This window comes from Pagrus pagrus, assembly GCF_965226575.1.
Source record: "Pagrus pagrus genome assembly, chromosome: 12".
Lineage (NCBI taxonomy): Eukaryota > Metazoa > Chordata > Actinopteri > Spariformes > Sparidae > Pagrus > Pagrus pagrus.
The window spans coordinates 21,956,599-21,982,409 of record NC_140196.1 but is presented as its reverse complement, the minus strand read 5'-3'; the positions used below and the strand labels follow the sequence as shown (position 1 = coordinate 21,982,409).

At 42.4% G+C, this 25,811-nt stretch overlaps 3 protein-coding genes across 5 annotated transcripts; 2 read left to right on the top strand and 1 right to left on the bottom strand.

The window, feature by feature from the left end:
• The first annotated feature begins 1,589 nt into the window (after window positions 1-1,589).
• ipp (intracisternal A particle-promoted polypeptide) lies at window positions 1,590-6,715 on the top strand. The gene is given in 13 exon segments (XM_084369007.1): window positions 1,590-1,688; window positions 1,691-1,711; window positions 2,124-2,174; window positions 2,177-2,198; window positions 2,201-2,548; window positions 2,646-2,857; window positions 3,009-3,228; window positions 3,351-3,506; window positions 3,619-3,786; window positions 3,881-4,018; window positions 4,369-4,491; window positions 5,118-5,338; window positions 5,437-6,715. Coding segments are annotated over 13 exon segments (1,989 nt in total). The 5' UTR covers window positions 1,590-1,604; the 3' UTR covers window positions 5,662-6,715.
• A 1,604-nt stretch (window positions 6,716-8,319) lies between these two features.
• Window positions 8,320-9,568, bottom strand: LOC311266557 (transmembrane protein 69-like). The gene is made up of 3 exons (XM_084368974.1): window positions 9,434-9,568; window positions 9,209-9,254; window positions 8,320-9,086 (listed from the first exon to the last, which is right to left on the bottom strand). The coding sequence occupies exons 2-3, from the start codon at window positions 9,245-9,247 to the stop codon at window positions 8,382-8,384; spliced, it is 744 nt and encodes a 247-aa protein (XP_084225100.1). The 5' UTR covers window positions 9,248-9,254; window positions 9,434-9,568; the 3' UTR covers window positions 8,320-8,381.
• A 310-nt stretch (window positions 9,569-9,878) lies between these two features.
• gpbp1l1 (GC-rich promoter binding protein 1-like 1) lies at window positions 9,879-25,127 on the top strand. 3 transcript variants are annotated; one of them, XM_084368987.1, is made up of 13 exons: window positions 9,879-9,902; window positions 9,996-10,047; window positions 11,698-13,051; window positions 13,604-13,718; window positions 17,146-17,275; window positions 20,815-21,143; window positions 21,503-21,578; window positions 21,683-21,879; window positions 22,010-22,153; window positions 23,024-23,179; window positions 24,097-24,221; window positions 24,310-24,412; window positions 24,494-25,127. In XM_084368987.1, the coding sequence occupies exons 4-13, from the start codon at window positions 13,659-13,661 to the stop codon at window positions 24,662-24,664; spliced, it is 1,491 nt and encodes a 496-aa protein (XP_084225113.1). In that variant the 5' UTR covers window positions 9,879-9,902; window positions 9,996-10,047; window positions 11,698-13,051; window positions 13,604-13,658; the 3' UTR covers window positions 24,665-25,127. The 3 variants fall into 3 exon arrangements, with proteins under 3 accessions (XP_084225113.1, XP_084225112.1, XP_084225114.1); XM_084368986.1 differs by lacking the exon at window positions 9,879-9,902 and having other exon boundaries at window positions 9,909-10,047; XM_084368988.1 differs by lacking the exons at window positions 9,879-9,902; window positions 9,996-10,047 and adding an exon at window positions 10,068-10,173.
• Window positions 25,128-25,811: the final 684 nt, after the last annotated feature.

The following is a 25,811-nucleotide window of genomic DNA, read 5'->3' as shown; positions in this document are numbered from 1 at the left end:
TCTTTTAGCACCTCACCTACTTATCAAAACCTGTTTTACAAGAGACACCTGCCCAGGCAGCAGCATAAAGAACAAAAGACAAAGAAAAAGAGACACTTTCATTTTTACAAATGAAACGTAAAAAGCCTTAACACTACAGATGATGAACGAAAATTCTGTCATTAAGATTCATTTAAAGAATTTAGCAGAGACCTGTTCTCGTCAATAGCCATGAACAGCCATCAACAAATGTCTTTATCAGTTATTTAAACCAACTTCTCATGAACACATTTTCATGTTGGACGAGAGAACGTGTATGTTGTTCCTCACCAGCATGTACCATCCATTGACTGAAAGAAGGCTGTTGTCACTCTACAATGAAACATCAATGAGGCTCTTGAATCACTAAACAGCTCGGATAACGCACGACTGCTAAAAATACACAATGTGATTAACACATAACTCAGGCTGCGTGGAAAGTGACAGTGATCAGGCCACTATAGGGAAATAATTAATCTTATTCAAATATGAAGAATACGTTGTCCTTCCAGATTTTCTTTGTTTCTCTGATGTACATGTTAAGACTATTTGAGCAGCAATTTAATGGAACGATACACATTACAGGTTATATTTTTTAATCCCTCCCAAGATATGACACTGCAAAAGAAGATGAACGTTGAAGAGACAGGTTTTTTTGTTTTTTTTTAAAGCTCACTCAGTTCAAAAGGTGAGCTCCACCTTATATTGGCTTACTAAGAGTGCGTTTAGGCTGTATCCGATAAGCTAATTGTCCGTCTGAGATAATGGCCATGGTGGCTACCCTTTAGGGAAACGAGACACACTGGAAATTCAAGAATATAGGGCAACAAGAGGGAAACCCAACCAACAGCATAGGACAAAGGGTAGCCAGGTTGGCACATATCTATGTCTGAATTTTAATTGGCCAACACTGGTGCCAACACAAGCTCTCCTGGCTGTTAAAATCTGTGTGACACATTGAAATAGCAGGAAATACAAGTCAAGTGACAGTTGCAGGACTTTTTCCTGTAACTGTCACAGACGATTTTCACCTCAGTTCAGTGGACCAGACAGGTCTAATGGGACCGAGCAGTGGATTTCTGTATGTAATAACAGGTTTCCAACGTAATATTTAAACTAATTTGAAGTCAAGCTACTGATTAAAACAAACTGGACTACCCATTGCCACCGTCTAAGAGTAGGCTAAGGTTGAAGGCTTGGTCAAGTCTCCAGTGGAAGAGGTTGCAGCCAACACAGTGGAGGATAGCTACGTCTAAAATTACCATTTTGCTGGGGGCTGACATGCTAAGAATACTATGATAATTCACATGGTAGGTTTCTGTGGCTTGTTGTCAAGGCCTTCCATTTGTTTTAGCCGCTTGTTCAAAGGCAACACTGCCATCTGGCGTTGTGTGTTTTGACCAACCTGGCGTGAACTATTCGGTAAACAGCGGAAACATAAGAACAAATCATATGAAAATTATTCAAAGGCACGAAATAAGCAGTACCTTCGTGTAATTTGAGGTTCTGTTTGTCAAGAGAGACGATGATGGTCGCTGACGACACAAACTCACAGAAAAGGCAACGTTATCGGGCATTGATTCATTATGACTGGAGATTCATCGGCCAGACGAGTGCAGTCGATCCAGAGAAAAGGATTGACAGTCTGCAGGGCGACGGAAGTTGCCTGCATCCTGCATCAGTAAAGTTATGGGTAAGTCGCTGCTAAAAACAAGCTAAATTTGGACATGTTTTACCATTTAAACTGCGTACTTCTCTGTGTTTGACACTCTCTGAGATTTGGTCGAGCGGTAAGGTTGTCTGTTACAGTTGAGCATAATACTAATGAGTATGATGGTTGAGTCCATCCTGGTGAGCTGTGTGTTGGCTAGCATGCCTGGCTAACGGCGACGGCAGGTGCTATTTTTATTGCCATTATAGCAAACGAGTGATTGACAGCAAGTCACCATTGACAGCACCAGTGTGTTGTACCAAGAGCCTGTCATGAAAGTCCGTGTTTATACGTTTATCTCTTGTTATTGCCGCCATTGCCTCAGCTCTGTGTTGTTACACAACAATGAATTCAGTGTTTTTTGGTGTTTATGCAATCAGCTCGTGTCTTTCAGGCCTGTTTGATGCCGAGACTCAGTAGAGAGGAGGGTTTGGGAATACTGGCCCCCATGTTAACACAGAGCTGCCCCCGCTGCCATGTCCTCCATCTCTGTGTCAACATCCACTTGTTGTGGTGGTGGTGGTGGTGATGCTGCCATGGCTACGCAGGCGTCCGAGCAGGCTCTGCTGGCCTCAGACCGCTACGCCAGACTCATCCTGGCCCAGATGAACAAGATGCGGCTCCGCACCGACTTCTGTGACGTGGGGTTGAATGTAGGCGGCCGGGTCTTCAGGGTCCACCGGCTGGTGCTCGCTGCCAGCAGCCCGTACTTCGCTGCTCTGTTCTCCGGGGGGATGCGGGAGGCGGATAAAGAGGAGGTGCAGATCCTCGGAGTGGAGACTGAAGTCTTTGAGGTTTTACTGGACTTCATATACACAGGTCTGCATAGATCATGACATTTCCACCATCATGTTCAATCAAATCTGCATAGTTTTGTGCTGTTTTCTGAATGGACATGTGCCCCCTGTCTTATCAGGCGGGATCAGTGTGACAGTGGAGAACGTCCAGGAGCTGATGGTGGCAGCAGACATGCTGCAGCTGAACGAGGTGGTGTCTATCTGTGGAGAGTTTCTCAAGGGCCACATGGACCCGATCAACTGTGTGGGCATCTTTCAGTTCCTGGAGCAGATTGCCTGCATGGATATGCTGGAGTTCACCGAGAACTACATTCATGTTCACTTTCTGGAGGTAGGAAACAGTCAGAGGCACTGCATGTCATTTGATATCTCAGCTGTTCTGTGTTTACCTGGCAAGTTGAAAAAGCTGGATGTGCTTGAAATCTGTTCTCAAAACGAGCCCATCAGCTTGATGCCTACAGATAGTCTCCGTCTCCCTTTAGGTGTGTGTCACAGATGAGTTTAAGGGCCTGTCGAAGGATCAGCTGGTGAGGCTGCTAAGAAGCGAAGAGCTGAGAATTGAGGATGAGTACCAGGTATTCACTGCAGCAATGGACTGGGTTCTCCAAGATGTGGCAAAGAGGAAAAAACATATAGTGGAGGTTTTGGAACCAGTTCGCTTCCCTCTGCTTTCCCCACAGAGACTGTTCAAGTACATAGAGGGTAAGGAAAACACCCAATTTTGCACTTTATATTTTACATATTTGATGGTTTATATTCTCAATATTGCTGTGAAGATGATGAGATGACACATTGTAAACAACACCTTATATTTTTCAATAAAGGTATCACCGACTTCAGCCTGCGGGTGGCACTGCAGACTCTGCTGAAGGAATACACTGAAGTCACAAAGTCACCCAAAGAAAATAAGATGTACAGTCAGCTCCAACCAGCTAAGATGAGACCCAGAAGAAAAGCCCGGAAATACCTCTATGCCATAGGTTCGGCTTCAAATCACTCTCTCTAGCATAGAAAAGTAACCTGATGAATTCCAAAGAAGAAAAATCAAAGATGCCATTAAATCGCACACTTTTACTTGTTTTCTCCTGGCAGGAGGCTACACTCGGCTGCAGGGCGGCCGCTGGAGTGACAGCCGGGCTTTGAGCTGTGTGGAGCGCTTCGACACCTTTAACCAGTACTGGACCACCGTGTCGTCTCTGCACCAGGCCCGCAGTGGGTTGGGGGTCGCAGTGCTGGAGGGCATGATCTACGTGGTTGGAGGTGAGACAGCTGAGCCCCATCTTGTGTTCATGATCGAGCCCAAGTATAAAAGAACCTCAACAATATTCAGTTGTGTTTTTTGTTTTTTCACCAGGTGAGAAAGACTCAATGATTTTTGACTGCACGGAGAGGTACGACCCAGTGACCAAGCAGTGGGCTGCTGTGGCATCTCTGAATTATCCCCGCTGTGGCGTTGGCGTCTGCCCCTGCCACGGAGCTCTGTATGCACTTGGTAAATATCCCCATGTTTAACCAAAATACATACAGCACAAACCCATACATTAGTTAAAGGGGCACTTCACAGATTCCTTTTTGAATATCAGTTTGCTGATCATGGTTTGTACAACACAGCCTAAAAACAGTTGTCTAAAATGTCTACTAAAAATGTATTACAGAAACCTTGCATTGAAAACCGCACACATGAAAGATGTGGGCATATACCAGTTTTTGAGGGTAAATAGTCATTTGCATTGTGGCAAATATAGGATCCAGTGTTTTTGGACTTGTCCCCACTAGAATCAGCATTTTGGGAAATGTCAGTCAAAATAACCACCACCTGATAATTGCATTGTGTTTCTTCAGGTGGTTGGATCGGCTCTGAGATTGGGAAGACCATGGAGCGATACGACCCAGAGGAGAACAAGTGGGAGGTCATCGGCAGCATGGCCGTTCCTCGTTATTACTTTGGCTGCTGTGAGCTACAAGGTGTGTTCTGGGTTCCCACTGATCCTTGAAATCCTTGAAAATGTTTGAATTAAATATACACATACACATAAATAAACATGGGTCATTGAAAGTGCTTGAATTTATATATATTGATATTAGTTTCATATATTTTGACTTACCGTTAATAAAGAGGCTGTCTTTTCTCTGTCTGCGTGTGTCACCAGCAGTTTTCTTCTGTCACTGTAACACAGCAGCACACATTGAAGCCTCTGTCTCTTTTTAATTGTGGATTCTGTAAAGCCTGCTAGTTCTCATTATAAAAACTCTCATTGTTGTAACAGTTAATAACCTCATCCTGCATCTCAAACTATGCTGGGTTTGGTCCTTGCTTTTGAAGAAATTGGACCTGCAAAGTCATTGAAAAGTCCTTGAATATTATGTTTTTAAGAAGATGTGGGAAACCTGTGCGGTCCTCCCTTTTTCTTGGAAAGTAAATGTATATACTCCAGTGTAACTTCTACATATAGTTAAGTCATTTTTTCATACACAATTACACACTACTTAACTCCCCTTCTCTCCTGGCTTTATTACAGTTTATTTCTTGACATCAAGACTTGAACACTCAGTGAAGGTGCTCTGAAGTAAATGCTGTCATCTCCTCTCAGGGTTTATTTATGTGATTGGAGGAATCAGTGATGAAGGAATGGAGCTGCGCTCTGCCGAGGTATATGACCCCATCTCCCATCGATGGAGTGCCCTGCCCGTCATGGTCACACGTCGGGCCTATGTAGGAGTCGCCTGCCTCAGTAACTGCATTTACGCGGTGGGTGGCTGGAATGAAGCGTTGGGTGCACTGGAGACAGTTGAGAAGTACTGTCCAGAAGAGGTAGAGTCGGGGGAGGTGTTGCTGTCAGTGACAATTTAATTTTCAGTCAGTTTTCAGTAATACCTGTGTCCTAACATTCTCCTCACCTCTGTCTGCAGGAGAAATGGGTCGAGGTGGCCCCGATGTCCACAGCTCGTGCAGGCGTGTCAGTGTCAGCAGTTAATGGGCTGCTGTATGCTGTTGGGGGCAGAGCCGCCAGCAGAGACTTCTCTGCACCGGTGACCGTTGACTCTGTGGAAATCTATGACCCACACCTGGACACCTGGACCGAAGTCGGCAACATGATCACCAGCCGATGTGACGGCGGGCTGGCTGTGCTCTGACGGTTGGAATATTAAGCTTGTGAGCATCCATATCAGCACCTGAATCATCCCAAAACTGCATAAACTGAAGAAAAGCTGCACCTTAAGAAGTTTCTGTCTCAAGTAGGCTTTCACATAAACATATATGTTATTTATACATGGATTAGACATGTTTCTTTTTATTTTACTTGTTTAGAACATTTGACATTTATTAAACATAAGATTACGCCTATTTAAAACTGGAAAAACTGCCAAAACCGCTTCCGATCACACTGTTATATGACTCACTTACGTCTTTATTTTCAACTCACTTCATTTCACAAGACTATCAGCATGCCAACGGACTCGTTTTTCTCTTTTGTGTATTTGAAAGACACATCGATCCTTGTGATAAGGATATTTTTCACAGTGGAGAGGTTCTACCTCGGATGGACCAGAGAGTTTTTCAACTTGAATGAACTTGGATAAGATTTGAAAACACTGTTTTTATAGTTTATTGTTCTCAAGAGAAATGTCTGAGGTGAGTGCGATGCTACTTGCAAGATTTATCAAACCACTTGAGCCTATTCAGTAATGGGACCAATGTTCCATAGTAAGTGATTTCTGTAAATAATTAGTTACTTGAACAGTACACCACTGTTGTCACACCGGTGCAGTTATCGCTCAGTAATTTTCACTGGATCCTTTTTGTATATATGATACTATAAATAATAGTGCCTCTTGGTCACTATTTACACTGAAATCCAAGCAAGTGAAGAGTTCCCTATCATTTCACTCATTAGTGGCACCTGAAATTACTGCAATTTCCATTTCATCTTTCTGATGTTGAGATACACAACATAACTACAAGACAATGCACAATTTAAGGGATGTATTTACCTTCTTTATGGTAAGTTATCATGTTTTTCCTCTCTAGATGTTGGAGCTCATTATATTTGCAAACTGAGTGGAGCCGTTGCACAGTGACAATATTCCCTATCATGTACTGTAAATTGATTGTTAATTAATTGTCACACAATAGTAATAACACGTTTTCTTGGTTGCTTTTTCTTCTCAATAAATTTGATAAGAGTCATGTGTGTGCTAGGTTTGAAATGAACCTGTATCCCCCTTGGTCTTTTTTTAAGATTAACAAGACAGTTCACAATGTCTCCAGGATGTACTAAGTGATGGTATGAATGTGTGATGGGTCTGTTATGACAGATTAGACTCTGATGTTTTCAGTCTTTGCCCAAAAGCTCTGTAAAGTTGCTCTATTGTTTAGAAATTACAGTATAAGGTACTCTCCACTGTAAACATCCCACTCAGTTTGTACATGGCAAACATCGTCAGTTGACTGTACACACTTTGTAAGAGAGGATTTCCTGCACTTTGCAAACAAGCAAACTACAGTGACAACACTTGCTCTGATTACATTTGACGTCTCACTGGATTAGTGGCTCCTCTTTATATGAAAAAGTGTACTTCTAAGTACAGTTTTTGTCTCTTGTACTCGACTGTCTAGCGTCCTTATTAGGTTCTGTAATCATCTGTGTGGCTGAGGTCTGCTACTGTAGAGCAGCAAGTTTGTTTGCTATTGATGCAGCATATGTTCAAGGCAAGACCTCGGCCACTAAAACTAGGATTTATGGATTTAAACTCAACATTAACATTTCATGTCAGTCTCCATCTTTACATCTAAATATTTAAGTTTCTGTATCATATGCTTTAGCTTCACAGACGTTTGGGAACAGTTCCTATAGTAACAGAGTTGTACTGCATAATTAATCTTTAACAACCTAGGAAGGTAGCAGAAAAACTCAAGCATAACATTGCATCATTTAGCTGTGGTTTTGACTGTCAGTCTGGAGATACACAACAATGAAATGGAGAGGTATGCAAATAATAATGCAAAATTGCAAATTTGCATAAGTAACATCAATATGCTCAAACATTAAATTCAGGGTACCTTTCACAGCACAAAATGTGATTGTGCAAATGTTTTCTGATAAATGGTTAATTAATTTCAAAGTCTGCCTACATTTGGATATTTTACTCTAAACTCTCACAAGTTGGACATTTCCATGCCCTTTTTCAAACTTGCAAACTGTTGTTATTTAAACTAATGAAGCTTAGTATTAGTTCATGCAGGACATGGAAGTCATACACCCCAGCAATAAGCTGTAATCAGCTGACAGCCTGCCAATCGAGTCATCGTTACCAGTCGGTCTCACACCAATCAAAGCTATTCTCACCACAAGGCGGTCCATCTAAATGTGGCTGCCTCCTCACTCATAACCGCTCCTACTCAAAAGCTGCCACACACTGCTGCTGCTGGAAAGCTTACCACCACCACCCCAGCCTCCACCTTTTTTTTTTTTTTTAAAGTAGAGTCCTATCAGGGCTCAAGGTTAAAAAACAGTATTATAACAGTATAAGCACTGTCTTCCTCATGGCTCACTCTTCTGTACACTGGGGGGTTTTCTTCATTGCGCTCCCTGTTTTGGTTTAGCATGCTGCTTGATCAATTCAGGGAGCATCTTAAGAGCGGAGCTGTCAGCGCCAAGCATAACTGTATTCCATTTGTTGCAATAAATGGTTAAACCTATGACGAGAGGGTCCCTGACTGAATTATATAAGTAACAATACAGCTGCTGTGAGTTGGTGTACAGCAGGAACAAACCAGACTGTCTGCAGATCTGCACTTGATGTAAAAATTTTATTGAGTCAGTGTGGCTGACAGTACAAACAGTCCTTCTAAATCAATTTTGAATCTCTTTGATCTTCTTCTCAGAGCAGAACTTTTTAATTGCGAGGGTAGCCACCAGTGAGAAGGTGGCGACCAGAGTGAGGACAGTCCGCATGGCTTTAAACCAGGAGGGGTAGCCAGGCAGCAGGGTCATGTCATAGTGCAGTGAGAGACCCAGTCCCATAATAACTATCAGGGCACCCTCTGCGATATTGTCCCTGCAGAGCAGTGCCAGCCAGGCCAGAAGTGACGGCACCACACTGTTGCCCAAGTTCATCCAGTCAGGCTGAGCAGGACTACCCTCAGGGATGGCAAACCCCCAGCGGGCACCTCCAAGGAAGGAGACTATAGAGGCTCCGTAAACCATTTGAGCATATGCCACTTCAGGGTAGAAGGACTGTGTGGCAGCCATCAGGAGAGGGGCAGATATGAAGGGGATGAGCCCAGAGAAACCAAGGTACAGAGCTGGTTTTGGAGCGTGGGCAAGGGCCCTCAAACTGAAACCCCCTTTGCTGTCAGCTCTCTCTGAGGGGCCTCGGGAATCCTCATGGCAGAGACGCGGTGCAGGCCAGCTCACGGGCCTGATGCTCAACAACCTGTTGTTGCATGTTAGTCTGGGCGGCATTAACACTGAGGAGGCTTGAGTGTGAAGCAGCAGCTGAGCTTTTGCTGGCGGTGGTGCTCTAGTTATCTGCTGAAGGCATCTCCATACTGGAACCTGAGAACATAATAATCACAGAAGTGCATAAACATCATTTTTTTTCCATATAATGCTGGCACAATGCTTCTGTATTTATTTGAAAGCAAGTAGTGAAGTTTCAAATTGTTTTTTGGTCTTACCCCAGAAATTATGCGTCTTCCAGATGCAAATGTAATCATTTTAAATCTGAAAAATATACGTAATTAATAAGTATTATAACACTCCCCACAACATATTCACTCTGCTATAACCAAGCAAGGCTAACGTGCTACTAGCATACAACCTCTTGGCTAACCTGACGCAATATAGAGGATCTTCCTGTAACAACCTATAAACTACAGATGTTGGGGTTCACTAAACCTTACCCTTTACTTGTCTGTCATTTAATAGGTTGCAACGCCACTGCAGGCACGGTTACATACAATGAATGGTTACAATGTTAAGCTACACTTAAGGTCGTTTGTTGCTATAATTTTATCGTTGCTCGATTAAATGCCTGTCTCCTGATCTTCCCAAGCTGAATGAGACTGGTTCTGATATCGACTGGTTTGGCTGTCCGTGACGGGGGAGGTATTAAGTTATATTCAATATGGCAAAAGCCCAAAATACGTGCTTCCAACACTGTGTTCTGTGAATATTTTGACAATTGTCGTGTAGGAATTTCAAGTGGGGACTTTTCGTTTCAATTGAAAATAAATGTATGTACCGAAGCATCGCCGCTAAGCCGACCCGACTTTAAAAACACAGTGTAACCTCGTCAAGTTGCATAATCACGAGGGGTCTTGAACGTAACATCGTTTAGGCTGTTCGAATCCCTCAGTGCCAGCGCCAGTGGTAAGCGCTCCGTAAACCCAAACAAACACCAATAGCGCATTATTAAAGAAGTTTATAGTTACGGAAAATTGTTATCTCGCTTTTGTTTTGCAGATTAAATATATATGACTAATTCTCCATCGGAGGCTCTCTTGCTCAGGAGAAGGTAACAGCTACACGGCACCGTCATGAAACACTGCAAGTTAGCTCGCTAGCCCTTAGCAAGCTGATGAATGTGTGCTGCCGCTGCTAAGGTAGCCATTTTGAAACTGTGTTGTTCCAACGAAGCCAGGTCTGTTTACCTCTTTTGTATGTTCGTGACAGCTGCTTAAATAGACAGTTTTGACCACCCTGTGCATATTAAATGCGTTTTTGCTTTGCTATGCCCTGTAACCGTCCTAATTTATTCAAACCACCTCGCAGTGTTAGCGGGGTAGTTATCAGCCTGGGTAACGCGAGCTTCTAGCTAACAATTGCTACGCTAACGTTAACCTTAGTTAACTAATAAACAGAGTTAGCTAGCAGCAGAGTTAGGACACATCTGATAACGTTATTAGTTTGGGATTAACGTTGACTTGTGGGCTAACAACATAGCCGCTATGCGTCTTAATTCATTTCGATGCACTTTAATCCATTACATTACTCAGCTTGTTAGCATGGTGAAACGTGCATCTAGCGTTACTGTGTTGAATTGGTTTGCTGCAGTGTTTGTGGACATGTGCGTTTCACACACTGCATAACGATAAAGTGTTTTACTTTGCAAAATTAGCATTTTTGTATTTTCCTCGCCGTTATTCATCTGTGTTGTTTCACATTGAGGTAAATATACGTGCTGCACATTGAAGCCCGTGTCCGTGGCAAACTCATTGATGTTGAGCTGTTACATAATAGTTCAGTAGGGATACGATAACGAGCCCATGGAAGCTCTGAGTTTGTTCATACAGGGTTTGAAGATGAATGAAATGGCTCGCTTGATAGGGTGAAGGAATCCCTGTTGTGACTGTACACCTCAGTTCCGTCCAGCATTGCACTCACCGCCAGGCCCGTTTAGATTCGCAGCAGTCTGGGGAGAAAGTTATTTTTACACTGGTATAAATATTTCATTTACCAAAGACGACACAATTTCATAAAAGAGCCAGCTTTCAGCATGAAATGGTTCTTGGATCACTGAGTCATGGTTTTTCTCTGGTACCTCTCAGAATGTATCTTATGTGTCAAACGCAGTTTCTTTTAAGGTTGTCTCTTGAATTATAAGCTATGTTGGCGTTAGGCGAAGGAGGAGCATCTTTCATAATGTCCTACATATGTCTTACATAGTTGCACCATCTATGCAAATATCTAAGATATACTTTTATGGGGGAAATGTTGCTTTAAGCTTAATTTCTCTGTTTTCTCAGTAGCCACTTTACTAGGTACACATAGAAAACAATGAGTCTGATACAGCACTTACAGAGAGGTTTTGATCCAACTTAATGGCAATTTTGAAAGCTGTACTTTGTGATGCAGTTACATTTTATTGTATTACACTGAGATGTATGTCCCAAAACTTTGAGCAATGTTTCGTCCACTCCATTAATATTACGTTTGGTTGACAAAATATTGTTAACAGTTCAACGCACAGCACCAGCACCTCTGTTAAAACAGTTTCAATTATAACGAAGCAAACTTTATTGCTGTACTGTTGCATTATCAGTTGTAGCTAAGGTATGCCTACCTAATAAACCAACGGCTGAGTTTGGTGTGTGTGCTTTGAACCTGGAGCTTCGAGATGTTTTTTTTCCAAAATTAGGGCTAACATTGTTTGTGTTTACTGCAGGTCCAGTCCGTTCCTGTGCAGATACCAGTGAAGCCTCAGCAAGAAAACAGAAAAAACCTGCACGGAAACCTTATTATTGAGAAAAACTGATTCAAGAGGAATTGAAAAGAACCACCTGACAAATTTTGGGACGCATGCTATTTTTCAACCTTCGCTTTTTCACCCTGAGAGCAATAAGTTGATTGAGCTTTCTTGAGGATTTCTTTTTGGACATGTTTAAGTTTTGTTGAAGGACACAAAGACCTTTTGAAGCGCAGAAGATTTTTGTTTAGCTTTTGAGCTTGCATATCTATGAAATCAGAGTTATACCCTATATCTACTCTAATCAGAAAACCCAAAATAATTAAATGGGCATCTTCCAGATGTGATATTAAAACATTTAAAGATAAAAACGCTATTATAATGCATCATCCAGCAGCATCTCTATTTCACTAACCCAAACTGAAAATGACTGCAATGTAACATAGGGCTTTACTTCCTTCATTGTCATGTGACTTTGAACCTTTCAGCATTGTTTTCTTCAAGGTCAGACAGTCTTTTTCATCAGTTTAATGAGGTGAGCAGTGGTTTTCGGTGACCTCCATTGCCAGTGAAAGACTGTCCATGAACTTATTTTCTTTTTCTGCATGCGTTTCAGTAGATCTTAAAATGATTCGGTAAAAGTGAGTCGACGTGAAAACATACTGGCACGCAGTGTGGCAGGACAACACCTGTCTCTTTCACCCATCTGGTGTCAAAGTGGGACTGCTACACAAGCTGCTGTCCATATTCCACGATAGAGGACTTCCATAGACTGCTTCCTTGTGTTGATATTAAGACAACCTGGCTCTTCCTCATCATTGGGACAAATCACCTGTCAAATCACTTCAGTTTGCCAATCAGCATAAACTCCAATCGGATTTTGAGTCTTACTCCTGACAGTCATCTTTTGCAAATGGTTCAAATAAATTGGTGAAAGATTCAGCCTGCCGGGGGAAAACAATACAGTAGCACTCAGAATTCATCAGAGACGTGACCGGCGCACGAACTGCTTGGGAATCTGGTTCAAGAAGGAAGAATCGGTCCGCTACTGCCTTCAAATCTACTTCCTGCTTGGCCAGTTCGCTGGATCGTCATTCCAGATCATTCCTGCGACCTTTTGACCCATCTCCCAGTGTTTCACCCTGGACGAAGGGATCTGCCTCTGGGGAAAGGGGCTGTGCTGTCCTGGCGGAGGTGGAGAGGGGGTCGTCGGTGTGCTGCTGCTCCCCTTCTGTCAGTGCACGCACTCTGTGATCAGTGCCATCAGGCCTGAGGAACGAGCCCAGCCGGACTGAGAGAGGAGGCAGAGGACTTCAGAGCCAAAGACTCTGGGGTAATGATAAAGTTACACCCGACTGACTTGGCTAGGGCAAACATGCATGCCATAGCCATTAAATTAATTGCTGTAGTAGCTTGGTCCTTTACAAGTCATTTGTCAACATTGTGTGGGTAGCAGGTGTTAATTTTCCACCATGAACACATGATAGTTTTAAAGCCAAATTAGAAAGTTGAGCAAAATCAAGCATGATGAGCTATATAAATGTATCACATACACACATTGCAAAGTAAATCTTGTATCCTGCTACACAAAATGTTTTCCATCCAGACTGTCAACCAGTTATCAGCTTCACAGGCACAGCTGCAGCAAGTCGAGCTTTGTTGTTTTCTGCTAAGAATAGGACTCTTTTTTGGCTCGTCTTGAGGGAGACCTTTATGCAGTGAATTTCAGAATAACTGATGGTAGACAACAACACTTGGAAGAAATGACATGAAATCAAAGCTAGATAGGCATCAAAGGGATTTGGATAAAGTGTCAGAGATTCGTGTTTCTTGAAACATCACAAAAAAGTCAGAATTTAAAAACATGTCGCTCTTCTTTTGGTAGATCCTGGCCATGAGGTTTGATGCCTCGATCCACTGACCGGAAACACTGGACCTAAATGGCGCAGCATGACTTTGTCCCTGCCTGGCTTAACTTCTCCACGCCCCAGCCTGCCAAGGTGCGTGCCTGAGTGTGTGTGTGCGTGTGCAGTGCACTGTATGTATTTGAGTGTTTTTCATATGATTGCAGGATAAAACAGAGATTGAGATAGACAGAGCTTGAAATTATAACTGTCAGAGTCACTGTTCTAATACCTTTTAGTGAATGTGCGTCAGGTACACCTGAGTGTATGTGTGTTGGTGTGTGTGCAGTCAGCGACGAGTCACCCCCAGGGACTGACAGCGCAGTCAGTACATGGTTCAGCAGAGGCTCACCTAGACATTGTGTACCTTCATGAAAAAGACAGATGATAGAAAAGGAGGATTTCATGGAGCATTCAAGCTAACTAAAGCTGCAATGTTTTATTTTACATATGGTAACAATCCCTGTTTTTGGTAGAGATTGGACAAAATTGCAGGTTCTTGCTGATAAACAAAAGAGATATATGATTTTGCTTTGTTCATTCTTTCTAAGATTCATTCTGTTTTTTGATGTCAGGATATTTATTCATTTTATTGTCGATTTAGATTTTTTTTTTAGTGAGATAATATTGAGTTTAAAGTGACATTGCCGTTGTAAACGTTACCTTTGCTACTCTAGAAACAATGTCGTTATATTTAAAACATTCAGTTCTATTCCTGTTCTGATGTCATACTTTTTTAAGATGATGTACTGTATTTTAAAAAGCGATTATTTAGTAATGAAAAAAAATTGAATTGAGTATTGACAAAGAACCAAACAAATAGAGTATCAATAAGAGTAGTAGTATCAATAAAATCCTATCATACCCATCCCTAGTGACTAGAACATTTTATTATCCTAACATGACAATGTTTAAATGTGGCCTTGCCAAAAGCTGCTTTACAGTGGAGTGAAGGGAAGCTATAGCTGAGTGAAATGGACAACAGATAGTCAACCTGCTCTGTCATATCCATACTATCTTTCTAACATATTCTTAACATTCATTATTCAGACTGAATTTTTAAGTTTTTTGTTGGATGATGATTTTATTTTTTACCCTTACTAATATTAAGTGACTTGCACACCTAGTGACTCCTACATCAATGTTGATGAAGGTTCTCAGTCATCCAGGTCATGGTAAATGTAGGTGCTGTATCGTAGGCAACTGGACTTGTTTCAATTTCTTGAAGACGTTTCACCTCTAAAAGCAAGCCAACTCCTCTCCAGTTAGTTAGAACTGAAGAAGCCTCTTGGATGAGAGGTGAAACGTCTTCGAGAAACTGAAACAATTCCAGTTGCCTACGATACAGCACCTAGATCTAACATCAATGTTTGTTTGTTTTTCCAAGTTAAAGGGGCTCTTTGTTATATTTTGTAGCAATTTACCTGTATTAACCACTTTTCTGTTGGCTGTATGTGAGCAGATTGTGACATGGAAAATGAGACCTTCCCCCGTCTCTCTCAGTTGCTTATGCAAGCCTGTGAACGATCTGTTTAAATTGTTTAATGCTGCTGGATTGTGGATTGCTTTTTGAAGGACTCGGGTCAGTCCAAAGGATGTGACTTTATGCACGTTCCACAGTCCCTCTCTCCGCTCTGCTAACATAGAGCAGCAGCAGCTTATGTTAGTTTAGAAATGGAGTCGGCTAACAAAACTGACTGGCTTCCAGCACAACAGAAGTTCCACCGAGCCGCTTTAACACTGAACCAGTGTTGGCTGTTATGACGAATTTAGGAGAAAACGGCAGTCGCGGTGACATCTTGCATTATATAATGCATGATTGGATATCACAATATAGGAAACTAATGGGCAGTTTCCTTTATTGATTCCATTGTTTTCCTGTATTAGGAAGCATTATCATAGTTATTGCATGGACACTAATCAATGAAACAAAGGGAGGGTTGTGTTTAATTAGCGCAGAAGAGATGTTTGAGCCCCTTTTAGAGGAAGTATTGAAGAATGTGACGACTCAACCTAGCTTGTGTGCTCTCTGTTCAGCAGATATTGAGCAACAGACAGGCCAGGCTGGCTGGATAACGTTTGCTGGCATAGCTGAATAGTTGTCATTTTTTTGGTGGTTTCTCACAAGGACATTTCAGCAAAGATGGGTCTTAAGATATAAGGAAATGTTTTAAAAAGTTAAGTTTTTAGCTTATGTAGCTAGCAAGCAGTGCATGGCCTGGCTGTCTTCAGTAGCATTTGTCTGAATTTGTTTTTAATCTGTAGTGACAAGCACTTAAAATATCATGAGCACTGATTAAACTGGACTGTGCTGACCTGTTGGCCTGTGTTTAAGTTGTCCCAGACTGTCTGTCACAGCTCAGTAATGTCACCAACTTTATTCTCACAAACAAAAGCTTGAATTGACTCCATCAGCAGAGACAGCAATTCAGAGAGGCAACATTATTTTAATTACTGGGCAGAATTTGGGCTGTGGCTACAGTTGAGAAGTCTGGAACAAGGCTGTTTCTGCTGCATTTTAGTTTGAATATCATACGAGAATGCAAAATGTCATTCAAATATTGGCTCTTAAAGTAACACTTGGGATTGGCAATTGAAGAAGGATTGATGTTGGGTGAATGATGGGATTGATTTTTGTCCTTCGTTTTAAAAAAGTGTTGGATCTGTCGGACTGTCCATCTGAGGTTGTAATTGTGTTTCTCCTGTCCAGTTTCAGTGTAATCTCTGAATCAGGAAGTTGCCCAGCTAAGTGTCCTGTCCGTGAAATCAAGAGTCAAGACGGAGAAATAAGTGCACAGTCACTGTCCTGCTGACACATGACTTCACCTCAATGTCACTTGTCTTTAGGGATTAGCCTGCAGACGCTCTCTGGGTTGGAGCTCCCAACTCCTTCTCCCAGGTTTTTTCTGCATTGAATCGCTGTACACCGTCAAATTTCTTGAGATGGCGCTTGCAGGGATAGGCTGAAGAACACAGCCAAATTTGATCTTTGAACCTCCGCTGATGACAAGGATATGATTCAGATGGAATTAAGCATTTGCAGTCAGCAGTGTTAAATACACAGCTGTGCCAATGCAGTGACTTCAGGATCACCACTAAGAATTATGTACACTGTGTTTTTCTCTACTTACTGGCTTCCATAGCAGCATATTTCTCATGATAAAGTATTCCAAGATTGTTTTGAGGTCCTATGATGTCGGTTTTTGTTTGCTTTATTCCCCTAAGAATAGATCCCTACATTGACACGTTTTGAACAGAGTTATTTTAGTTATCTGAGGGAGTAAGAAAGGAACTCTGAGTATGGAGAGGATTCATGCTCATCTAAGTGTCTTCACAAGGACAAGGATAGAGTAGAGAGAAAAGAATGTCCTGAAAAATAGTCTGTGGTTAATTTCTGTTTTGTAGTTTTCTGTTCTTATGTGTTGTCAGTTAACCCTGGAAGAGAGTTATGAGATTCATTGTCAACCATTTAAGTGTAGAGTCCCACTTTGACTAACCTTGTCCTCCTTCTGTCTTCCTCCAGTCCCCTGCTGCCAACCTTGAGAAACAAGGTGAGCCCCACCTCCACAGAGACGGCAGAACTGCTGTGAGCCGCCGCCGCCACAACTCCTCTGATGGCTTCTTCAACAACGGCTCCCTGCGCGCCCCATCAGGTAACAGCGTAGAGCAGTTATCGCATCCTTATTTATTACAGAGCCTAACTGAATATGTGCAAAAAGAAAGGAGCCATGATGACTTTAGTAACTGAACACTAAGCGCTGATGTAGCACAGCACAGTGTAGTGCAAAAAAATAATCACTTATTTGCACTTACTATCAATAACTAGCACTATAATGTGATGTCACCTAAGGGTGCTCCGATCTCCGATTTTTGGGGCCGGTCACATCGCTGATGAAAAGGACATTTCTTTACTTTGTCATCTAAGGTTCTAGTTTCTCAAAGTCAACTGTATTCAGCAAAAGTACTCTACTTCAGTACATTTATTCAGTATAAACTTGTGTTGTCACACTGAACCGCAGTTCACTGTTTAACACTTAATGTTGCTGTGAACAGAAACACTACCGCAGTGAGCTGTTAGCTCAGTCAGCTGTTAGCCGTTAGCTCTCATTCTGTAAGGCTCGAAACAAACGGTGTCGCTTCTTCCTCCCATGTGGGACAACAGAATATATACTTATCACAAACAGATAATCCCAAATCATAAATTGAACAGACAACTTCTGACTTCAACAGAGCACGTCTTTTCCTGCTGTTACCATAGTTATCTCTCTCCACAGCGCTGTGTCAGCGCTAGTTATAATCACTGGCTGGCCACTCAACGCGAGACCTAACGTTATGAGAATTGTTACACAGTACAGGTCCATCTATCCCCTTGGTCACAAGCTTGCTGGCAGGACCTTGCCAATATGTTGCGCTGTGTAAACCAAGAGGGCACCAAAAAGCCGTATTGATATTGGCAGGAGGAGAGTTAGTTAGCCAGCGAGCAGCAGAGTCCTGTGGTGTGTGTGGCTGTGACATTCTAGCAGCGCATAGAGAAACTGTCTCCTGTGTTTATCGATCGGCTCTTTTGATCAGGTTCTATAGAGACCACCAATGGAACTTTTTACAATGTATATCAGCCGATAGCGATCAGTGCCGATCAGTCTGAGCACCCTTAATGTCACCCGATTATGTGAACGAATAAGAATGAAAATAGTTCAAGTTGTACTGCTTTATAAGTGTAGCAAAACCAACAGAGGGATAACAGAGATGTCAGTGAAATGCAGTTTGTATGTATCAACACAGTCCTGAGAAGAGGTCTGATCAGACATGAGTGGAAACACCTGCGTGATTTGGACTTTGGATGTGTAGCGGCTTAAAATCCAACTCATGATTAAAATCTGCTGCCAAACATATCACTTAATTAACTTGCTAGACTTGAAGGTGGGATGTTGTCTGTCACAGGCCCCATATACATATGTCTCTTATTTGGATTAAATCCAGATGGCATTCAAGACAATTTAATTTACATTCTGTCACATACATTCAGTGGCCACTTTGTTTGACTGCTACTGACGTAGTTACTCTATGGGATGAGTAAAGGTTACGTATGTGTTTTGGAGAGACGGATGCATTTACAGCAGTTCTACCTGTGGCTAGAATGCATCTGAAGCCACTTCCAGAGGTGGCCAGCTTTCTGTCAAAGCTGGTCCTTATTATTAGCTGACACACTGACAAAAGTGGTTGCGTGGAGACTGAACAGGTGGAATGTGGAGACTAATTAAATGGTCCTTTATCTTTTACTAAGCCTTCCGGATGGTAAAAACAGTGTGTGTGTTTCAGACATTAAATCAGTTATGCAAAGTCTTTTTGAAATGATTCTGCTGGGCTTTCATTGTGTTAAGTTAAAGATGATGGAAAGAAGCAAACCTCTCCTGAAGGAGTATATAATTCAGGTCCCTGTAGTGGATGAGGAAATAATTGAGGCCACCTGCTCTGCAGACAGTGATGGAGGCAGCTGTGTTGTAGTAGGGTTTTAAGCAGCAGACAGGTGGCGTTGGAGTCCTGTTAGGATTTCTTTACATCTCATTCAAACTATCTGTCCTCTCATTTATAATATGTACATTGTTTGGGTCACCAATGTTCAGATCAATGTCTATACACTTCACTTAAACAGTGCTGTCCCACTGATGAATGAATGCTCGTCTTGTGTTGCCAGTTTCAATTCATTATTGCTTATTTCCATTTTTATTAAATTGGTGCTGAAAATCCACCAACTTGCTGTGTTTTCGTCCAGTCTCAGTGCTGATTCGTCCCAGTTTCTGCAGTGTTGTTCTTCTGGATGAATCTTTTTGTTGTCATCAGTTGTACCAACGGGGGCAAGCATTCAGGTGCAGTGGCTAAACTCAATCCAGTGTTCAATCTGTGGTCCCGGGGATGTCTTACCATTGTACCTCACTTTGCCTCACAATTAAGCAGAAATGCAGCTTAATGTGTCTCTGCATGCTTTTGGCGTGCCATGCCATCCAGAAATGTTGCACAAAATCTTCAACTTCTTCTTCGGAAATGTCTCTGCCTGTAGTCTTGACACTGACTGGCAAGCTGTCAGGGATGTGGCTGGTTTGCCAGCATTCAACATTAACCTTGTTATGATTGCTGTAGTCTTTAAGCTTCTTCTGTGTTCTGTAGTACTGTAGTAGCTTAATGCTCACCTTGACAAAGTTACAGCAGTATGTTTGTATAATGTAGCAGACAGAGTAAAACAATTTTAGACATCTTACCCGTCATCTGAAAGAATTCATCAATTCTTGAATTTGTTGTGCCAAAAGCATTCATTTGCTATGAGGCATCAGGGCTCCCTAATGCCAGCGAGAAATAGTTGACTTTAAGCTTTAATATCTTCTGCTGCTTTTATTTAGCTAGTTGCAACAAGTTTTCTCCTGGTAGTTTTAGTAACTCTGCCTTTTAGCTAACCAAACTTAATGCAATGAATGTACAGAATAAGTCCTCCTGTGAGTGGATTTACCTGTACCTGTGTCACGTTCTCTCTATGGTGAATATGAGTTGTTACCATCAGGACGGAGGTACAGGGTAACATCTTTGCGGACTTCCTGTGCCCAGAGATCCTTTATACCTTCCAGTATAAACAAATCCTTGTGGTATGAGTCGTGTGTCACTTGCATTGTGGTCTATTTATGTTCTTTATTGTTGGTGATGATGTGATGCACTTTGTTTTTTAAATGTCTGTCTGACTATAATTATTTTAATGTTGTGGTTGTTTTTGTTTTACAATTGCCACAAACATAAAAAGGATTTTTCCAAAAGGATAATAAAATATTCTGATGTTTTTCTCTGTTGGTTTGGTCTGACACCTTCTTTGTGTTTTCCACATTGGAAATATTATGCCAGTTGCCCAACCAGCAAGCGGGGAAGACCATGTTAAACTGCTACCACTTTTGCGTGCCAGTGTAACAAAAACATCCACTCAGTAAATCATCTGCAAACAGAACTATTGATTCTCTTGGATTTCATTAGCAGACAGACCTAGATAGTGAACAGTGTTCACCACTAAGATTCAAGGTGTTTTCATGTTATTTTAAAAGGTTGTATGGGAATCCTCACTTATCTGTCCGTGTAAGCCACATTTCATTTTCAGCACTTCAACGCTAAAGTGAAATGACATCATTCACACATTGTGTGTTTGTTCTCTCCTCAGGTGAAGGATGGCAGCAGCCCTCTCTGCTTCTGAGGCATGACTCGGTGGACTCGGGGGTGGCCAAAGGAGGGCATGGTGGGCTGGCGGGGGGCTCGTGTTGGAAGGAAACACCCAGCTGGCATGGAGCTCCGCGGGGTGCCCAGGACGGCCACCACCACCAGGGACGCCACCCCAAACGGGTAGGAGGCGACAGGGACAGGCAGGTGGGGCACCGGCAGCGCAATGGCAACTTTCATCCCCGCAAGGGCGCCTCGTACCAGGACAAGTTCCCCAACGAGGAACGCAAAGACGGCAAGGACGACAAGCTGAAGTTCGTGGAAGAGGACTTTGTGAGTAGATCACCGTCGCTGTTTTTTTTCTTCTTTCTAAACATGCCATTAACCATTAAATATTTCTTATAAGACAAAACTGCACTATTAGGAAAATAGTGATTATTGTTCACACTGCACCTGATTTTAGATTATGAAAACTATTTTCAGAAACTTTTCAATTTTTGCCCATATTTACCCTGTGGTGAAAATGTAAAACTCATTAGGATTATGCATCACAAGAGCTTCCCTTAAACTGACTGATTCAGCTTAAACCTGTTGGCAACAATATGCTCAGGTTCTTGGATGTTAATGTATCTTAAAAATACAAATTTGAACACTAAGATATTTAATGCAGACATTTAATGTTTGTTTTTTAGCCTTCCCTCAACCCTGAAACAACTGGAAAGCCTGGGACTACGATGCGAGCAGTGGCTCCCCATGCTGGAGTGTGGGGTAAGATCTAAATTCTTCAATAAACAAGAGATGGTTAAAGGTTTTAAGATCAGTTTCTCATCCTGACCTTTCTGACATTTCATCGCTAACTGATTATGTTCCAGAAAACCCCCCTAGTGGCAAACAGATGGTGTCCAAAATGCTGGTCATCAAGAAGGTTTCCAAGGAGGACCCCAGCACAGCCTTCTCCGCGGGGTTTGCCACTGCTGGCGCCTTGCCCACCAACGGCAGCAAAGCTCCCATCGCAGGCTCCAGCGTCTACAAGAACCTGGTCCCAAAGCCTGCTGTGGCCCCCACCAAAGTAAGACTTCCTGTGACGTGTCACATTATTTCAACAGCTGGCTTTTTTCCAAGAATCACATTTGTATTCAACAGATAAGTAGCTGTGTCTGTGTTTGTGATGGAGACTCATTATATGTCCTCTCGTCTAGAGCACCCAGTGGAAATCCGGTGGCAGAGAGATCACTAAGTCTGGCCTTCACATGCCAGGGCGAGATTCAGTCTTCACCAGCCCCGTCTCTGCAGCCAAACCCAGCACCCCAGTCAGTGCACCACAGCACAACACCCAGAAAGAGGTGAGGACAAAATTAATAATGATAAACTTTTTTTATGTAGCAGTGTTACAAAGGGCTGAAACAAAACCAGTATATAAAAACTTCTGTCAAACATTTCAAAAGCTTGCACAAAGAAAAAGATTTGAAGAAGAGTTTTAAAAGAAGCTAGATGTGTGTCTATGCATCTGAGATCAGTAGGCAGAGTTCTGTAGTGTGGGGGCTCCAGTAGCAAAAGCCTGATCATCCTTTGTCACAAACTGACCTGGGAGCAAACAGCAGGGCTCCATCTGCAGATTTCACTGGTTGAGAGGGTACATACCAGGTCAATAAATTAGATGTATTTAGGACCAGACCCTTAAAAGTGAGAAATACAAAAACTTGTCCATGATTACAGCAGATGTTATGGGAATTTACCCCAACAGGAACAGTATTTTTAAATGATGCAGTTTGCTCAGACTTCACAGTAAAATGTGTAACGACACAGCAAGCAAACTGTTAAAATTGCGATGCAGTCGTCTGTGTTGAACTTAGTTCTTCTGGCTGCATGCGTAACACATGTAGCCGCCTTTCCTCGTGTAAGTAAATCACAGGTTTTATTTAAACATAGTAATTATGTGTTAGTGTGGTCGGTGGCTGAGATGCTTACTCACATGTGCGCATCACGCAGTAACTGAACGGCTTGTCTGCCATGTGTTAAGTGTTACTGTTTTATTCCCTCAATCTTCAGGCAGTTAAGATTCTTGTGATATTTTGATATTGTCACCAGCCGAAAGGATTTCAGAGCTAATGGATGGCCTCTCATTTTGAGAAAGAAGTTTGCTAACTAACTTTTCTTCTATTCATGGCTCCTCCCGGCCCTTCACTCTCTGCCTTCCCATGTCATACACACAGCACCCATCGAGCACGACTCCTCCCATAGACATCGCCCCATCGAGGCTGAAGCTGATGCGCCGCGGTCCGGACCGTAAGAGCGAGTTCCTGCGAGCTCTGAAGGACGAGGGCACCGGAGAGCTGACGACAAGCAGCAGCCCTGGAACATCTGGAGAGGTAGGCGGCGGTCTGGTTTCTTAAATTGTCACACAGGACAACACAGCAGTTACGGAAAATGCTCCATTTAGGATGTTGCATGACAAAGTACTGTCAAATTGGTACTTGTCCTGTCCATAGTCCCAGGAGAACCATACTGTTTTTTACATTTGGTGCAGGAAAAAAAATATAAAACATTTTTTAAAGCAGAAAGCTTTTCAACTTTCCCCCTTCCTAGTGTTTCACTGTTGTATTACTGCTGGTGCTGTTAGCAACATGGCTACTTCTAGCAGTCTAGCTACTGTGCAAAGCAAAAAAGCAACTATACGAAATGCAACTTAACCTAGAAACAGCAATCTCAGTGCTATGAGAAGGCAGAGTAAAACACCTAGTTGCATTAATAAGTGGGCAGGATTTGTTACTTACTGATCCAGCAGAAAGAATGTCAGTTTTGAACCATCTGCAGTCCAAGTCGTAAGGGGTAAGAGTCTTTGACATAACACGGGCACTCTCCATCAAGTGAATGCCTGTCTGTTCACTCTTGGTTTACGACGCTTTCTGTCACTCCCCCTTTTCGCCATCTTTGCCTCCTCCATCAGCGCTGCTCATTTTCTTCTGCAGTGTAGTTTCCACAATTATTCCAGTTGATCCACCATTACTTGGGGATGGTGACCAGGGAAAACAATGCATCTTCCTGTTAGCGCAATGGCCAACACTCTTCATTTGTTCTGTAATGTGACCTTTATTTTTCTGGTCACCCGGTGGCTGACTGAATAGCAAAGTGAAAGTGATGTTTACAGGGAACCAATCTACACGCGGATAGTGTCATTTTCCTACAGCCATTACGCTGCAAAATCAGCATTTACTTAAGATTGATAATTGAAAGTAAAAATGTTGTCAATTGCCAGTTTAACGTGTTCTTATGTGAATGCTCTCAGGGTGAAAGCAGCACCCCAGAGCCGAAAGCCTACAGCGAGGAAGTCTGCCACGAGAATGGTCTGTCCTACTCTCTCAGTGACTCAGACACCGAACACCTGTCCAGCTCCCTGGAGGCAGAGCACCGGTAGGACGCTGCAAACAGCCTTATACACACATCACTTTCACACACACACACACAGTCAACTAAGCAGAAAATTATCATGTTTTTCTAGGTTGCTGAAGGCCATGGGCTGGCAGGAGTACCCAGAGAACGATGACAACTTCCTGCCTCTGACAGAGGATGAGCTGAGAGAGTTCCAGACTAAAACTGAACAGGTGAGAAATATCAGGAAGAAAATCATAAAAGAAGAAAACGGCTTATCATTCACACACTAACTGACTGTGTCCTTTGGCCAGCTGAAGAGGAACGGCATGCAGAGGAACGGGGCTCTCCCAAGGGCGCGGGGTGTGACCCTCCACTTCACCCCCTGGAGGAGTGTGGCGGAGGCGAACGTCGAGGAGGGTTCCGAGTCCGAAACCAGTAGCAGCAGCCAGACCTCTGACGACGACGACTGCATCAAATCCTAACGTGGCTTTACGGAACAAAATAAAAAACAACAACAACACAACAGCCAACACAACATCCCAGCAAGCAACCCCCCTCTTCCTCTCTCATCTTTGTTTTTAGAGCACCATTTTGAATTTCCTTTTGTTTTGATTTTTTTTTTTTTGTTGTCATTCTTGCACAAGGGAAAAACCAATCATATCCCAGTGAAGGGGGAGATTCCTGCTCCGCCAGACGTCGTTTTCCCTGCGTTTCCTCCTTCACTGCAGTCCCTGCCCTCTTTGAACCCCCACCCCCCCTTCTCCTACTTCCTTTTTCTTCCTCGCTTTGTGGAACTGAAGTGTTCATCAAGAAAAGAAGGGCAATGAATGCACACTTGATTCTGCTTTAAACAGACTAACTCATTTCATTGATGATGCTGATGACACATTATTAATGATATTAATAAAAATTGGTTCCTGACAAGCTGATATGTTTCAATATGAATCTGGCTACTGTGGTGTTTGAGTCCACATGCATTTTACTTCCTGTAGATCACATTGATCCCACGCTGCCTTGGAGGCAAATTCTTGATCCTCATCAGCCTGACTGGCAAGATAATGAGTTTGTAAAGTTACAGCAGCTATGTCCTCCTCTGCCAAGAACAACAGATGCAGCATACAACATGCAAAATGTTTTTTAAATTGGTGCTGAATATAACTGGTGGTGTGTGTTTGAATTGCTCTGAGGACAGGATTGTAGCTCTGAAAAGGGTAATTTGTCCATTTAGTTTACGAATAAAAGCAGATAAATGGTACATTTGCTTCGTAGTGTAGCAACAAAAAGCCAAACTTTTTTAGAGATTAAGAACGAACGACATCATTTTTTTGAAGATACTGGAAAATGGAATGAATTAGGTTTTGTAAAACAAAAGCATCCAATTTAATTTTTGAAAGAGGACAAAGTAATGCTGATTTTCAGCTATTACTTGGATTTCATTCTGATTTGAAAGGAAAGGCTTTAAAATACTACGGTGTAAAAATAAACTGAAAGAAGAAAAGGTACTTACACATTAATAGATTAAATTTGTAGACAACCTAAAAAAAATCTGTTTATCTTTAAAATATTCTGGATGTTAGTTTCTTCAACATGAATGCCTTTTTCACAGCAGAGATCTTGACTTATAGCAGG

What these genes read in the sequence shown, in the direction of transcription:
- gpbp1l1 (XM_084368987.1), top strand. Translation starts at nt 13,659, where the DNA reads ATGGCGCAGCATGACTTTGTCCCTGCCTGGCTTAACTTCTCCACGCCC. An exon ending in CTCCCTGCGCGCCCCATCAG is followed by an intron (nt 17,276 to 20,814) that starts GTAACAGCGTAG and finishes TTCTCTCCTCAG; the next exon opens with GTGAAGGATGGCAGCAGCCC. An exon ending in AGTTCGTGGAAGAGGACTTT is followed by an intron (nt 21,144 to 21,502) that starts GTGAGTAGATCA and finishes TTTGTTTTTTAG; the next exon opens with CCTTCCCTCAACCCTGAAAC.
- LOC311266557 (XM_084368974.1), bottom strand. Translation starts at nt 9,247, where the DNA reads ATGATTACATTTGCATCTGGAAGACGCATAATTTCTGGG. An exon ending in GAAGACGCATAATTTCTGGG is followed by an intron (nt 9,087 to 9,208) that starts GTAAGACCAAAA and finishes TTATGTTCTCAG; the next exon opens with GTTCCAGTATGGAGATGCCT.